This window comes from Trichechus manatus, unplaced genomic scaffold, assembly GCF_000243295.1.
Source record: "Trichechus manatus latirostris isolate Lorelei unplaced genomic scaffold, TriManLat1.0 scaffold00019, whole genome shotgun sequence".
NCBI classification, from domain to species: Eukaryota; Metazoa; Chordata; class Mammalia; order Sirenia; family Trichechidae; genus Trichechus; species Trichechus manatus.
The window spans coordinates 11,718,534-11,733,890 of record NW_004443955.1 but is presented as its reverse complement, the minus strand read 5'-3'; the positions used below and the strand labels follow the sequence as shown (position 1 = coordinate 11,733,890).

The window sequence follows — 15,357 nt, the reverse complement described above, 5'->3', positions numbered from 1 at the left end:
TTGGCCACACCTAGAAGCAGAATCTCTGATGTGAAAAAATGTGAAATTGTTCACTACAGATGATCTGGTAAGTAAGGTAAGCACTGTGCTTACCTTGCCTATTGGATAATCTGCCCCTGCTTCTGAGTGGTTTTATAAAAGAGGAAAGACATGGAGACAGAGGCACACACACAGGAGAAGACACCATATGCAGATGCATCGGCAAGCAGCAAAGGAATGTCAAGGATTGCCGGCAGCCACCAGAAGCTAGGCGGGAGGCATGGAACCCTCAGAAGGAACTGACACAGCTGATACCCTGATCTGGACTTCCAGCCTCCAGAACTGTAAGCCAATAAATTCTGTTCTTAGGATGTGGATATTCCTACATACCTATTTGTAAATGCTGCATGTATACTCATATACATAATAGAGCATATAGGGGCACAGTTATAGAAACTACTTAAATGTCAGGACCTAACTACTGGACGTGAAGGCTAAGGACCACCGTCTTGTGGGACATCTAGGTCAACTGGCAAAACACAGTTCATAAAGACAATGTTCTACACCCTAGCCTGGTGAATAGTGTCTGGGGTCTTAAAAGCTTGTGAGTAGCCATCTAAGAAGCAACAATTGGTCTCTTCCTGCCTGGAGCAAAGGAAAACGAAGAAAACCAAAGACTCAAGGAAGCAATTAATCCAAAGGACTAGTCGCCCTCATGAACGGCAGCTTCCTCTAGCCTGAGACCAGAAGAACTAGATAGTGCCCAGCTACCACTACCGACCACTCTGACCAGGATCACAATAGAAGGTTCTGGTTAGAATGGGTAAAAAATACAGAACAGAATTAAAAAAAAAAAAAAAAAAAGACCAGACTTACTGGTCTGAAAGACATTGGAGGAAACCTCAAGACTATTGCACTGACAACCTTCTAACTTGAAACTATAGACACTTTGGGAGGCCATCTTCAGCCACATAATAGACAGGACTCTAAAATAAACATCATCATCTGTGAAGAATGTGCTTCTTAGAACAACTGACTATATGAGACCAAAGGGCAACATCTGCCCAAAACCAAAGATGAAAAGACAGGGAAGGACAGGGAAACCAGACTAACGGAAATGGGGAACCCCGCTAGGAAATGGGGAGAGTGCTGACACATTGTGGGGATTGCAACCAAGGTCACGAAACAATCTGTATAAGAATCATTGATTGGAAAATTAATTTGCTATGTAAACTTTCACCTAAAGCACAATAAAATGTTAAAAAAAAATTTGTATTCTTTTAAGTCACCCACTTTGTGGTATTTTGTTATAGCAGCTCCAGGAGACTTAAAAAATACCATTTTTATTTAACAAAGATGGATAGAAAAAAAGTTTATAAATACAGACATCAAAATGCTCCGGATTTCTCTGTGATGGACATGTATTCCTTGTGTGATTACAATAAAACACCACTAGAAAAATTTCAAACCCAAAGCCGTTAACCTCAACCAGATTTCCTTCCTGAGGCGCTACATGGATTCCTGATTGCTGCATCCGGCTGTGGGGGGCTAAGGGCACAGCTGGATGGGCCTCCTGAGTGGGGCCTGGGGGCATGCAGTGGAAGCCCTGCCCGCCCCTCCCCCATTACCTGCTGGTCTTGCTGCTCCCTAGGCTGAAGTGCACACAGTTCAAGCATTGGTCTGCATTGGGGCCGTCGCAGCCTTTGTTACCACACTCTGGATGGCACATACCTTAAAGAGACAAGAATTTCCTTTCATCCCTAGAGACGCATTCTTAGCCAGATGTGAGCCCTCTGTGAGGACAGTGCAGCTGACCCAGTGGGCTAGAAGGCAGAGCTTTGCATGGGGGCCCTCTCCACGGGACCTGATGGCACTTGCAGGCTGGGCCCAGCGTGGGCTCTGTGTCGGGGTGGGCACACTGCACACAGCGATTCCATGACAGCAAGTGAAATAGCCAAGGGGAGGTGGGTGTGGGACCAAGGTCAGTGAAGAGACAGAACTGTGATAGCCGTGAAGCAAGGTTGCAATGAGGAGGCAGAGCTTTATCCTGTAGCTTTTGTGCAGGATAAGGTAGCCAGGATTGGGTGTTTAGGGAGTTAGGTAGCTGCTCCCAAGAAGCGATCATCCGACATGAATTAGGCAGAGAATTCCCTACCCGGGTAGTGGGGATGAGGATGAATGTCCCTGTGTTCAGGACCCCTGGGTATGGCTGTGCTGGGCAGTTGTGGGGTGCTTCATGCCTGGACAGGGGTCTGCCTGGGCTGGCTCCTTTCCAGCAGACCTCCTTTTTGGCTTCCCTCACTCTAGCCCTCAGCGGCGGGCCCTGGAGTCTCCTCCGGTCCCCAAATCCTAACCCTAGGGCCTGTGTTGTGGGGGAAGTGATGGAGAAAAACACAGGAAGGCTCAGTGGACTCTACAAACCTCGCCCCTCTGGGTACTGCCCTCTAGTATGCCACAAAGAGGAGCCCCATTTTAAACTTCTCACCCCCCTGAGGTAGGTAGGGGCACTGTCTGCAGCCGGGCTTGGGGTTCTGAAGAATGCAGACTCCTGCTTGCACCATGACCTACCAAAGCTGGTGTTGAGATGGGGTCCTCCTGCCCAACCTGCCCACCTGTCCCTCCTACACCAGGTATACGCGTCAGCAAAACCTCATCACCTCACCAGATGGATAGCTCCACTGGATAGGTAAGGGGAGGGCTTAAAGGGGCATTGAGCCTTTGGAAGAAAAACCTACAGAAGTTTTAGTTGTTTGAGAGGGTGGGGCATGAGTTCAGAAGCAAAGAGGAGACAATTTGCTGGTCACCAGGATTTCACAGGGGACTCGAGAGGAAGAAAAAGCCCCCACTCTCTGCTGCCCATAATAGGCCTCCTTGCTGAGCCGCACAAAGCCTCCTTTATTCACCTTTAAGAGTCTGTAGACCTTCCTGAAGTTACAGCTGCTGTGTTTTGCTCCCTTCCCCAAAGGTTTGCCAGTTGATGTTTCCAGAGTTTTCTTTGTGAGTCCTCCTCACCTGCCCCCCAATTCAAACTGCTCTCAGTGCTCTAGACCCATCTCCCCTGGCCTCGGGTGTGCAGGGGTGATGGAGTCCATGCTGAAGTTCTGTGTTCTACTACACATTCTTGCCATTTCCAAAGCTTGTCATTGAGCCAACCTTCCCCGCTTCTCAGCACCCCCTGCAACTTTTCAGCTTCATTCTGTTTTGGATAAGAATTGGCTAATTCTCATCTCCACTCATTTCAGCGGATTTAATTCTTGCTTGACTTCATCCTAAACCATCTGTGAAGGTATCCATGGAAATGCCTTGTTGCACTGCACCATGGTGTTTAATCACCCATTGAGCCTAACACACACATGCTTGGGCACTGGGCTCTGGCCCTGCAGTGGCCTCGATGACACAGGTGACCAATGACCCCCTGACCTTCCCCCTGCCCGTGCTTGCTCCATAGGGCTCCATCTATTTGATAACAGTGAACAGTTGCCTCAAATCTTCAGGTTTTTGGGGCACAGGGAGGAGAGACCAATGTCTTCAATCCTTACAGGCACAGGGGGTTTTGTCCAGTTTGTTCACTGCTATACCCAGCTCCCAGAACCATGTGAGCATTTGCCAACTGATGGAAGGATGAGTGAATGGATGAAAGGAGAGGGGATGGAAAGAGGGAACCATCTGCACACAGAATGCTTGCTGCCCAGGACTGGATGGCCTGGGAGGGGCCGGAGGCAGGCTTCCAGCTAGTGGCCCATAACCTGCCAGGAGTATTTTTACTGGCTCCCCTCCCTCTCACTGTGCATGGACCTCATCCCCAGCCTACTCTCTTCCCCTCTCTCCGGGGTCTGTGGAGGAGAACTTCATCAATAATGCTTAGAGGACGCCCTCTACAAGGCTAGGCCCATACAACAGCAAGAGCAGAAGGTGACCCAGCACCATGCTGGAAAGGCTGGGTTAAACATGGCCATCCAGGAGCCAAGATGGTGGCTTAGTCACACACACTATAATGTCTCTCTAGAGCAAATACCCAAAAAACCAAGTGAGACAGAAACAGATAACAATCTGGGAACCCTAAACATCAAAAAAGAAGACTTAAGAACTGAACTGAACACTGACTGGAAGGAAAAAATGAGTGAATGCAGTGAATGAGGAGTAACACAGAACAGAGGAGCTCAGCTATCTTAGGACAAAGCCAGCAGTGACCCCAGGTGAAGAAAACAGCAAGGCAACTTCATGACTTTCCCAAAAGGGACAGAGAAACTCTACAGACACACAGAGAAAGCAGCAGAGCCAGGGAGCAAGCCAAGATCCAGAACCAGAGATACTCAGGAGTGGTGGCCCCTGATCTCAGGGGTGAGTAGTGCACACGAGGTGGTGGACTCGTGCAATGTCAGCAGAAGGTCTCCCACTCAACTGGTCCCTGGGCAGCCCCCTCCCCACACTCAAGAGGGGACAGGTCCCACTCTCTGGCTGCAGCAGACACAAGGTGTCCCAGCACCTGCGTATCCTAGCCAGAGAGATGAACTCCCCATCACCTTATCCTCCTGATTGGAGGTGGTGGAGGGTCCCATACCCCAACCACCTTGCCTGACCAGGGGACCACAACATGAGCCTCTCCTCTTGCCTCCTACCCCACCCAACGCCATCCACTACCCACCGCTGCCCACCCGATGAGCGAGACTAGGCAAACCCCATGTTCATACCTGACTGCCACCTATACCTCCCCCAAGGGCCTGGTGATGGTCAGTGGTGGGTGGCAAGACAGTGAGAGAGCCTGCCTGCTGCTCCATTTTCCTCCCCCGCTGCCCAGTGAGGGACAGAGGAGATGTGACTGCATGTGCATCCACCTGCAGCCCCTTCCTTCCCCCTCCTGCCTAGTGCAAGGCAGAAGAGGTGCTACTGGGCATGCATCTGCACAGAGTGATTCCCTCCCTTAATCCGCCCAGTGAGAGGTGGAGGAGCTTCGACTGAACATGCACCCCCGAGGCCCTTTCCTCTCTCCTCCTGCCCAGCATGAGGCAGAAGCGGAGTGAGTGTGTGCATAACTGGCACCTGCACCTTCCTCCCTCACCCTGCCCACTGACAGGTGGATGCAGCGTGACTGTGCACACATCTGCCTGTTGTTCCTTCCTCCCTTCCTCCACCCAGGAAGAGGTGGAGGTAGTGGGACTGCGCGTGTGTCCATCCATTGCACCCCTCTACCACCCACACCTCTGCCCCAACTGGCTAGAGGTAACAACCACGCCCCTACTCACCCACCACACCCACAACACTGGCCCCTCTACCTTCAAGAAGAGTACTACTCCCCACTCCTGCGCCACTAAACCTAAGACAGACAGAGGCTAAAGCCCAACCAACCCATCCTGCCCTGCAAGACCACTTATCAGAGACCTGAGCTCCCACACCTACCCACTGCCCCACTCGCCTGGAGGCAGGTAGGGAGCACTCCAGCATGGCCAGTCCAGCGAACAGAGAACCACGCTAGCCATGCCTGTCAGGAATCATCAAAACAAAACAAAAAACAGTATCTGGCAAACAATTATACAATTAAAAAATACAGTAACTCCTTAATGTCCCAGAGACAACAGATAATAGCAAACTACCTAAAGAAGCAGGGCAAGATGGCCCCAGCAAGTGAACAAAATAAAGAACCAGAAAACCTCCCTGAGGAAGAAAAGGTAATGGAGCTTCCTGATAAGGAATTCAAAAGACTTATGTATAGAGTCTTCAAAATAATTACAGACAAACTACGGAAAACACAGACAAAAACAAGGAAAGCACAGACAAAATGTTACAAGAATTTTGGAAAATAATACAAGAACAAAGTGACAAAATAAACAGACAATTTGGAAACCATACAAAAACAGCAACTAGAAATCCAGAAACCTAATAATAAAATTTCCGAAATAGACAACTCAATGGAAAGTCACAGGAATAGAATTGAAACAATGGAAGACAGGATCAGCAGAATAGAAGGCAAATCCCTCGACAGTACTCTGTTCAAGGAACAATTAAAAAAAAAAAAGAGAATGAAGAAAAATGAAGAAAGCCTAAGAGTTATGTGGTACGCTATCAAGAGGAATAACTTACACGCGATCGGAATCCCAGAAGGGGAGGAGACAACAAAAAGCACAGAGAGAATTGCTGAAGATTTGCTGACAGAAAACTTCCCTAATATCATATCATGTAAGATGAGAAGATAACCATCTGAGAAGCACAACAAACCCCATACAGGATAGATCCCAAAAGAAGAACACTGAGATATATCATAATCAAACTTTACAAAACCAAAGACAAGGAGAGAATCCTGAAAGCAGCTCAGGAAAAATGAAAGATCACCTACAAAAGGGCACCAATAAGACTAAGCTCTGATTACTTGGCAGAAACCATGTAGGCAAGAAGGCAATGGGATGACATATATAAAATCTTGAAAGAAAAAAAATTACCAACCAAGAATTTTACCTCCATCAAAATTACCCCTCAAATGGTGAAATCAGGACATTTCCAGATAAACAGAAATTAAGGGAATTTGTAAAAACCAGACCAACTTTACAAGAAATGTTACAGAGAATTCTTCCTACAGAAAACTAGTAACATCAGACAACAACTTGAGATTAAAACACATGACAACATCAGCCAGATAGCTACACAGATAAAGAACTCTCAAAAATAAAATAAAGCTAAAAGAAAACAGGGAACCAGAGACGTCAATCTTAATTGACAACCACTTCAAAACATAAAAGGGGAATAAAGGGTATAGGTTTAGAACTTCCACATGGAGAGGAAGTCAAGGCAATATCAAGAAATAAATGACTGCTTTAAACTTAGGAAGATAAAGGTAAATTTCAGGGCAACCACAAAGAAAGTTAACAAACCTACTCATCAAAATATAAAAGAAGAAAATCATAAAGACTTAGTACACACAAAACCAACAACAATGAAGGAAATGAAAAGAAAAGCCACAGTCAAAAAGAACTTAGCACAGAATATTAAGTGGAACAAAGAAACAGTCAACACCACACACACATACAAAGCATAACAAAATGACAGTAATAAACTCATACCTATTGATAATCATACTGAATGTCAATGCCTAAATGCATCAGTAAAGAGACGGAGAGTGGCAGAATGGATTAGAAAAACATGACCCATCGATATGCTGTCTGTAAGAGACATACCTTAGACACAAAGATACAAATAAACTAAAACTTAAAGGATGGAAAAGATATATCCAGGAAGCAATAACCAAAAGGGAGCAGGAGTGACAATATTAATCTCTGATAAAATAGACTTTAAGGCAAAATCCACCATAAAAGACAAGGAAGGATATTATATGATTAAAGGGTCAATCCACGAAGAGGACATAACCATAATAAATATATATGCACCGAATGACAGAGCTCTAAAATACATAAACTCTAACAGCAATGAAAAGAGAAATAGACACTTCCACAATAATATTAGAAGACTTTAACACATTACTCTTGGTGGAGGACAGAACAACTAGAAATAAACTCAACGAAGACACAAAATCAACCAACTCGACCTCAGAGACATATACAGACTACTTCACTTAACAGCAGCAAAATACACATTCTTCTCCAATAATCATGGATCCTTCTTCAGAACAGACCACATTTTAGGCCACAAAGCAAGCCTCAACAAATTCAAAAACACCAAAATAATACAAAGCATTTTCTCCAATGCAACACTAGAAAAGTAGAAATCAAAAACAGGAAGAGCAAGGAAAAAAGTCTAATAGATGGAAACTGAATAACATCCTGCTTAAAAACTACTAATAGAATAAATCAAAGATGAAATTAAAAATTCCTAGAATCAAATGAGAATGAAAACACAACACACCAAAACCTTTGGGACACAGCAAAAGCAGTACTCAGAGGTCAATTTATAGCAATAAATGCACACATCAAAAAAGAAGAAAGTGCAAAAATCAAAACATTAAGCTTACAACTTGAACAATTAGAAAGAGAGCAGCCAAAGAAGCCCACAGTAGCCAGAAGAAACAAAATAATAAAAATTAGAGAAGAAATAAATCAAACAGAACAGAAAAACAATACAAAGAATCAACAAGACTAAAAGCTGGTTGTTTGAAATGATCAATAAAATCGACAAACCACTGGCCAAACTGACAAAAGAAAAACAAGAGAAGATGCAAATAACCCGAATAAGAAATGAGATCGGTGACATTACAACAGAACCAACTGAAATAAAAAAGATACTATGAATACTATGAAAAATTGTACTCCAACAAATTTGAAAACCTAGAGTAAATGGACAAATTTCTAGAAACACGCTACCCACCTAAAATAACAAACTGAGATAAAAAAAATTTGAACAGACTTTTAAAAAAGAAGAAATTGAAGGGGTCATAAAAAACTCCCAACAACAAAAAAGCTCCAGCACAGATGGCTTCCTGGAGAATTCTACCAAACATCCAGAGAAGAGCTGACACCAATTATACTCAAACTACTCCAGAACACGGAAAAGGAAGGAATACTCTCCAATTCATTTTAGAAGTCAGCACAACCCTGATACCAAAGCCAGGCAAAGATATCACTAAAAAAGAAAATTACAGACCAATCTCCCTCATGAATATAGACGAAAATTCTCTAAAAAAATCCTAGCCAATAGAATTCAACAGCACATCAAAAAATAATACATCATGACCAGGTGGGATTCATACCAGGCATGCAAGGATGGTTTAACATTAGAAAATCAATCAATGTAATCCGCCACATACATAAAACAAAGGAAAAAAAATCATATGATCATCTCAATCAACACAAAGCATTTGACAAAATACAACACCCATTCCTGACAAACTCTCAGCAAAATAGGAATAGAAGGGAAATTTCTCAACATAATAAAGGGAATTTATATAAAACCAACAGCCAACACTATATCAACAGTGAGAGTCTGAAAGCATTCCTCTTGAAAACGGCAACCAGACAGGGATGCTCTTTATCACCACTCTTATTCAACATTGTGTGGAGGTCCTAGTGAGAGCAATAAGGCAAGAAAAGGGAATAAAGAGCATCTGGATTGGTAAGGAAGAAGTAAAACTATCCTTATTCGCAGATGGCATGATCCTATATATAGAAAATCCCATAGATTCCACAAGAAAGCTACTGGAACTAATGGAAAGATTCAGCAAAGTGACAGGATACAAGATCGACATACAAAAATCAGTTGAATTCCTCTATATCAACAAAGAGAACTTTGAAAAGGAAATCAGGAAAACAATACCATTTACAACAGCCCCCAAAAGATAAAACAGGAATAAATCTAACCAGGGACATAAAAGACTTATACAAAGAAAACTACAAAACACTACTGCAAGAAACCAAAAGACACCTACATAAATGAAAAAAAACATACCATGCTATTGGATGTTGTTGTTAGGTGACATCAAGTCGGTTTCGACTCATAGCAACCCTATGTTCAACAGGACGAAACACTGCCTGGTCCTGCACCATTCTCACGATCGTTGTTATGCTTGACCCCATTGTTACAGCCACTGTGTCAATCCATCTTGTTGAGGGTCTTCCTATTTTTCGCTGGCCCTCCACTTTACCAAGCATGATGTCCTTCTCCAGGGACTGATCCCTCCTGATAACATGTCCAAGGTATGTGAGAGTCTCGCCATCCTTGCTTCTAAGGAGAACTCTAGTTGTACTTCTTCCAGGACAGATTTGTTCGTTCTTCTGCAGACCATGGTATATTCAATATTCTTCACCAACACCGTAATTCAAAGGCATCAATTCTTCTTCAGTCCTCCTTATTCATCGTCCAGCTTTCACATGCATATGAGGCAATCAAAAACACCATGGCTTGGTCAGGCACACCTTAGTCCTCAAGGTGACATGTTTGCTTTTCAACACTTTAAAGAGGTCTTTTGCAGCAGATCTGCCCAATGCAATGCGTCTTTTGATTTCTTGACTGCTGCTTCCATGGGTGTTGATTGTGGATCCAAGCAAAAGGAAATCCTTGACAACTTCAATCTTTTCTCCATTTATCATGATGTTCCTTATTAGTCCAGTTGTGAGGATTTTTGTTTTCTTTATGTTGAGGTGTAATCCATGCTGAAGGCTGTGGTCTTTGATTTTCATCAGTAAGTGCTTCAAGCCCTCTTTACTTTCAGCAAGCAAGGTTGTGTCATCTGCCATATCACAGGTTGTGAATGAGTCTTCCTCCAATCCTGATGCCATGTTCTTCATATAGTCTAGCTTCTTGGATTATTTGCTCAGCATACAGATTCCATAAGTATGGTAAAAGGATACAACCCTGACTGATGCATACCTTTCCTGCCTTTAAGCCATGCAGTATCCCCTTGTTCTGTTCCAATGACTGCCTGTTGATCTATGTATAGGCTGAGCACAATTAAGTGTTCTGGAATTCCTATTCTTCGCAACATTATCCATAATTTATTATGATCCACATAGTCGAATGCCTTTGCATAGGCAATAAAACAAAGGTAAACATCCTTCTGATATTCTCTGCTTTTAGCCAGGATCCATTTTACATCAGCAATGATATCCCTGGTTCCTCGTCCTCTTCTGAATCTGGCTTGAATTTCTGGCAGTTCTCCGTCAATATACTGCTGCAGCTTCTTTTGAATGACCTTCAGCAAAATTTTCTTGTGTGTGATATTAATGATATTGTTTGATAATTTCTAAATGCGGTTGGATTGCCTGTCTTGGGACTAGGCACAAGTATGGATCTCTTCCAGTCAGCTGGCCAGGCAGCTGTCCTCCAAATTTCTTGGCACAGACAAGTGAGCACTTCCAGTGCTGCATCCATTTGTTGAACCATCTCAATTGGTATTCTGTCAATTCCGGGAGCCTTGCTTTTCGCCAAAGCCTTCAGTGCAGCTTGGACTTCTTCCTTCAACACCATTGGTTCCTGATCATATGCTACATCCTGAAATGGCTGAAGGTCGACCAATTCTTTTTGGTACAGTGACTCTGTGTATTCCTTTCATCTTCTTTTGATGCTTCCTGCATAATGTAATATTTTCCCCATAGAATCCTTCACTATTGCAACTTGAGGCTTGAATTTTTTCTTCAGTTCTTTCAGCTTGAGAAATGCCAAGCGTGTTCTTTCGTTTTGGTTTTCTACCTCTAGGTCCTTTATAATACTTTACTTTCTCTTCTCAAGCCACCCTTTGAAATCTTTTGTTCAGCTCTTTGACTTCAAGATTTCCTTTCGCTTTAGCTACTCGACGTTCAAGAGCAAGTTTCAAAGTCTCTTCTGACATCCATTTTGGTCTTTTCTTTCTTTCCTGTCTTTTTAATGACCTCTTGCTTTCTTTATGTATGATGTCCTTGCACAACTCATCTGGTCTTCCATCATTAGTGTTCAATGTGTCAAATCTATTCTTGAGATGGTCTCTAAATTCAGGTGGGATATGCTCAAGGTCATACTTTGGCTCTTGTGGACTTGTTTTAATTTTCTTCAGCTTCAACTTGAACTTGCATATAAGCAATTGATGGTCTGTTCCACAGTCAGCCCCTGGTCTTGTTCTGACTGATGATATTGAGCTTTTCCGTTGTCTCTCTCCACAGATGTAGTCGATTTGATTCCTGTGTATTCCATCTGGCGAGGTCCACGTGTATAGTTTATGTTGGTGAAAAAAGGTACTTGCAATGAAGAAGTCGTTAGTCTTGCAAAATTCTATCACGTGATCCCCAGCATTGTTTCTATCACCAAGGCCATATTTTGCAATTACCAATCCTTCTTCTGTCTGAAACTTTTGCATTCCAATCACCAGTAATTATCAATGCATCCTAACTGCATGTTTGATCAATTTCAGACTACAAAAGTTGGTAAAAATCTTCAATTTCCTCATCTTTGGCCTTTGTGATTGGTGTGTAAATTTGAATAATAGTTGTATTAACTTGTCTTCCTTGTAGGCGTATGGATATCATCTGTCATGGATTGAATTGTGTCCTCCCAAAATATATGTCAACTTGGTTAGGCCATGATTCCCAGTATTGTGTGGTTGTCTTCCACTTTGTGATTGTAATTTTATGTTAAAGAGGATTAGGGTGGGATTGTAACGCCATTACTAAGGTCACATCCCTGATCCAATGTAAAGGGAGTTTCCCTGGAGAGTGGCCTGCACCACCTCTTATCTTACAAGAGATAAAGGAAAAGGGAAGCAAGCAGAGAGTGAGGACCTCATACCTCCAAGAAAGAAGCATCAAGAGCAGAGTGGGTCCTTTGGACCCGGGGTTCCTGCGTGGAGAAGCTCCTAGTCCAGGGGAAGACTGACAAAAAGGACCTTCCTCCAGAGCTGACAGAGAGAGAGAGAGAGCCTTCCCCTGGAGTTGATGCCCTGAATTTGGACTTTTAGCCTACCAGACTGTGAGAAAATGAATTTCTCTTTGTTAAAGCCATCCACTTGTAGTATTTCTGTTATAGCAGCACTAGATAACTAAAGACATTATCCTATCACTGACAGCACTGTATTTCAGGATAGATCTTGAGATGTTCTTTTTGACGATGAATGCCATGCATTCCTCTTCAATTTGTCATTCCCGGCACAGTAGACCATATGATTGTCTGATTCAAAATGACCAGTACCAGTCCATTTCAGCTCACTAACGCCTAGGATATCAATGTTTATGTGTTCTATTTCATTTTTGAAGATTTCCAATTTTGCTAGATTCATGCTCTTGGATAGGAAGACTTAACATTGTGAAAATGACAATACTACCCAAAGTGATATATAGATATAATGCAATCCTGATCCAAATCCCAATAGCATTCTTCAATGAGGTGGAAAAACTAATCACTAACTTTATATAGAAGGGAAAGAAGCCTTGAATAAGTAAACCATTATTAAAGAAGAAGAACAAAGTAGGAGGCCTCACATTACTTGATCTCAGAACCTTCTGTACAGCCACAGTAGTCAAAACAGCCTGGTACTGGTACAACAACAGACACGTAGACCAATGGAAAAGAACTGAGAACCCAGACATAAATCTGTCCCCCTATGGATAGCTGATCTTTGACAAAGGACCAAAGTCCATTAAATCAGGAAAAGATAGTCTCTTCAACAAACAGTGCTGGCAAAACTGGATATTTATCTGTAGAAAAATGAAAGGGGACCCATACCTCACACCATACATAAAAACTAACTCAAAATGAGTCAAAGACCTAAAAATAAAACCTAAAATCATAAAGATCATGGAGGAAAAAATAGGGACAATGCTAGGCGCCCTAATATATGGCATAAATAGAATACCAAACATAACTAAAAATGCACACAAAGCAGAAGATGAAGTAGATAAATGAGGCCTCCTTAAAATTAAACACTTATGCTCAACAAAAGACTTTTCCAAAAGAGTAAAAAGAGAACCTACAAATTGGGAAAATTTTTTTGGCTATGACATAAATTCTATAAAGCTTATAGAAAACTTCAGCACCTTAACAACAGAAAGACAAACAATCCAAATAAAAAACAGGTAAAGGATATGAACAGACACTTCACCAAAGAAGACATTCAGGCTGCTAGCAAACATATGAAGAAATGCTTGTAATCATTAGCAATTAGAGAGATACAAATCAAAACTGCAATGAGATACCATCTCACTAATAAAAAACACAGAAAATAACAAATGTTGGCGAGGTTGTGGGGAGATTGGAACTCTTATACACTGCTGGTACAACGTAAAATGGTACAACCACTATAGAAGACGGTATGGCGCTCCTCAAAAAGCTAGAAATAGAAATACCATATGATCCAGCATTCCCAGTCCTAGATGTATACCTGAAAGAAATAAGAGCCGTGACATAAACAGACATATGCACATCTATGTTAATTACAGCATTATTCACAGTAACAAAAAGGTGGAAACAACCTAAGTGCCTATCAAAAGACAAATGGATTAACAAACTGTGGTACATATACACAGTGGAATACTATGCAACGATAAAGAATAATGATGAATCCGAGAAACATCTCACAACATGGATGAATTTGGAGGAATTATGTTGAGTGAAACAGTCAATCACAAAAGGACAAATATTGTATGAGACTGCCACTATAAGGTAACAAAATGTTTATACACAGAAAAACAAACAAGCAAACCATTATTTGATGGTTACCAAGGAGGAGGAGGGAAGGAACATTGCCAAATAGATAGCAGACATGTGTTAATATTGGTGAAGGGAAAGGCAATACACAATACGGGAGAAGTCAACACAACATGACCAAGGCAAGAGAGGACACTGAGAGGAACTCAAGAACAAAGGGCAACTACGGTAACTACTATAGCACAGACAACCCTGCAACAGCAGTATTAACAAACAATAATTTACCAATGGATACATAGGTAGATAGCTATGCCAAAAGGTGTGGGAGGGTGTAAGGGAGCACACTTACTGGCAGATACAGGTTTGTGGTGGATATTTCTATATACATGACCTTAGGTACCCCTTATATATTAACATAAACAATAGAGCATGCAAGGGAACAGTCAGGGAAACCTCTTAGACATAACCAAACACCTTGAGGGATGAAGTTTCTAGGCTTGAAGCCAAAGGACCATAGACTCAGGGGACATCTACGTCAATTGGCACAACATAGTTCATAAAGACAATGTTCTGCCTCCTTCTTTGGTGAGTAGTGTCTGGGGTCTTAAAAGGTTAGGAGCAGCCATCTAAGATACAACTATCGGTCTCTTCCCGTCCAGAGCAAAGAAAAGCGAAAAAAAAAATCAAAGACTCAAGGGAACATTTAATCCAAAGGACTAACGGACCACATGAACCAGAGACTACACGACCCTGAGACCAGAAGAACTAGATGATGCCCAGCTATCACTGCTGACCACTCTAACTGGGATCACAACACAGGGTCCTGGACAGTGTGGGAAAAAAACATAGAACAAAAAATCAAATTCACAAAAAGGACCAGATTTACTGGTCTGACAGAGACTGGAGGAACCTCCGAGACTATGGCCCTAAGACATCTTTCTGACCTGGAACTGCAGCCATTCCCGGAGACCACCTTCCAGCCAAACAACAGACAAGCCCATAAAATAAATAACACGGGAGAGGAACATGCTCCTTAGAACAATCAGTTATATGAGATCAAAAGGGCTATATATGCCCAAAAGCAAAGATGAGAAGGCAGGAAGGGGTAGAAAATCTGGATGAAATGAGATGGGGAACCCAGGGCAGAAGTGGGGAGAGTGCTGACACACTGTGGGACATGAAGCCAAGGCTATGAAACACGTTATGTACAAACTACTGAATGGGAATCCAATCTGGTCTGTAAACTTTCACCTAATGCACAATAAAAAAATTTTCATGTTGATTACATGTTGAAGAAATATATTGGGTTAAATAAAATATATTATTAAA

General features: G+C 42.5%; 1 protein-coding gene across 1 annotated transcript in view; it reads right to left on the bottom strand.

Moving 5' to 3' along the window:
- PCSK6 (proprotein convertase subtilisin/kexin type 6) overlaps positions 1-15,357 on the bottom strand; it is a 297,468-nt gene that overhangs the window by 26,566 nt on the left and 255,545 nt on the right. Inside the window, exon 16 of the mRNA XM_004372641.1 lies at positions 1,608-1,710. Coding sequence (XP_004372698.1) covers positions 1,608-1,710 — 103 coding nt within the window. The remainder of the gene's footprint in view (positions 1-1,607; positions 1,711-15,357) is intronic.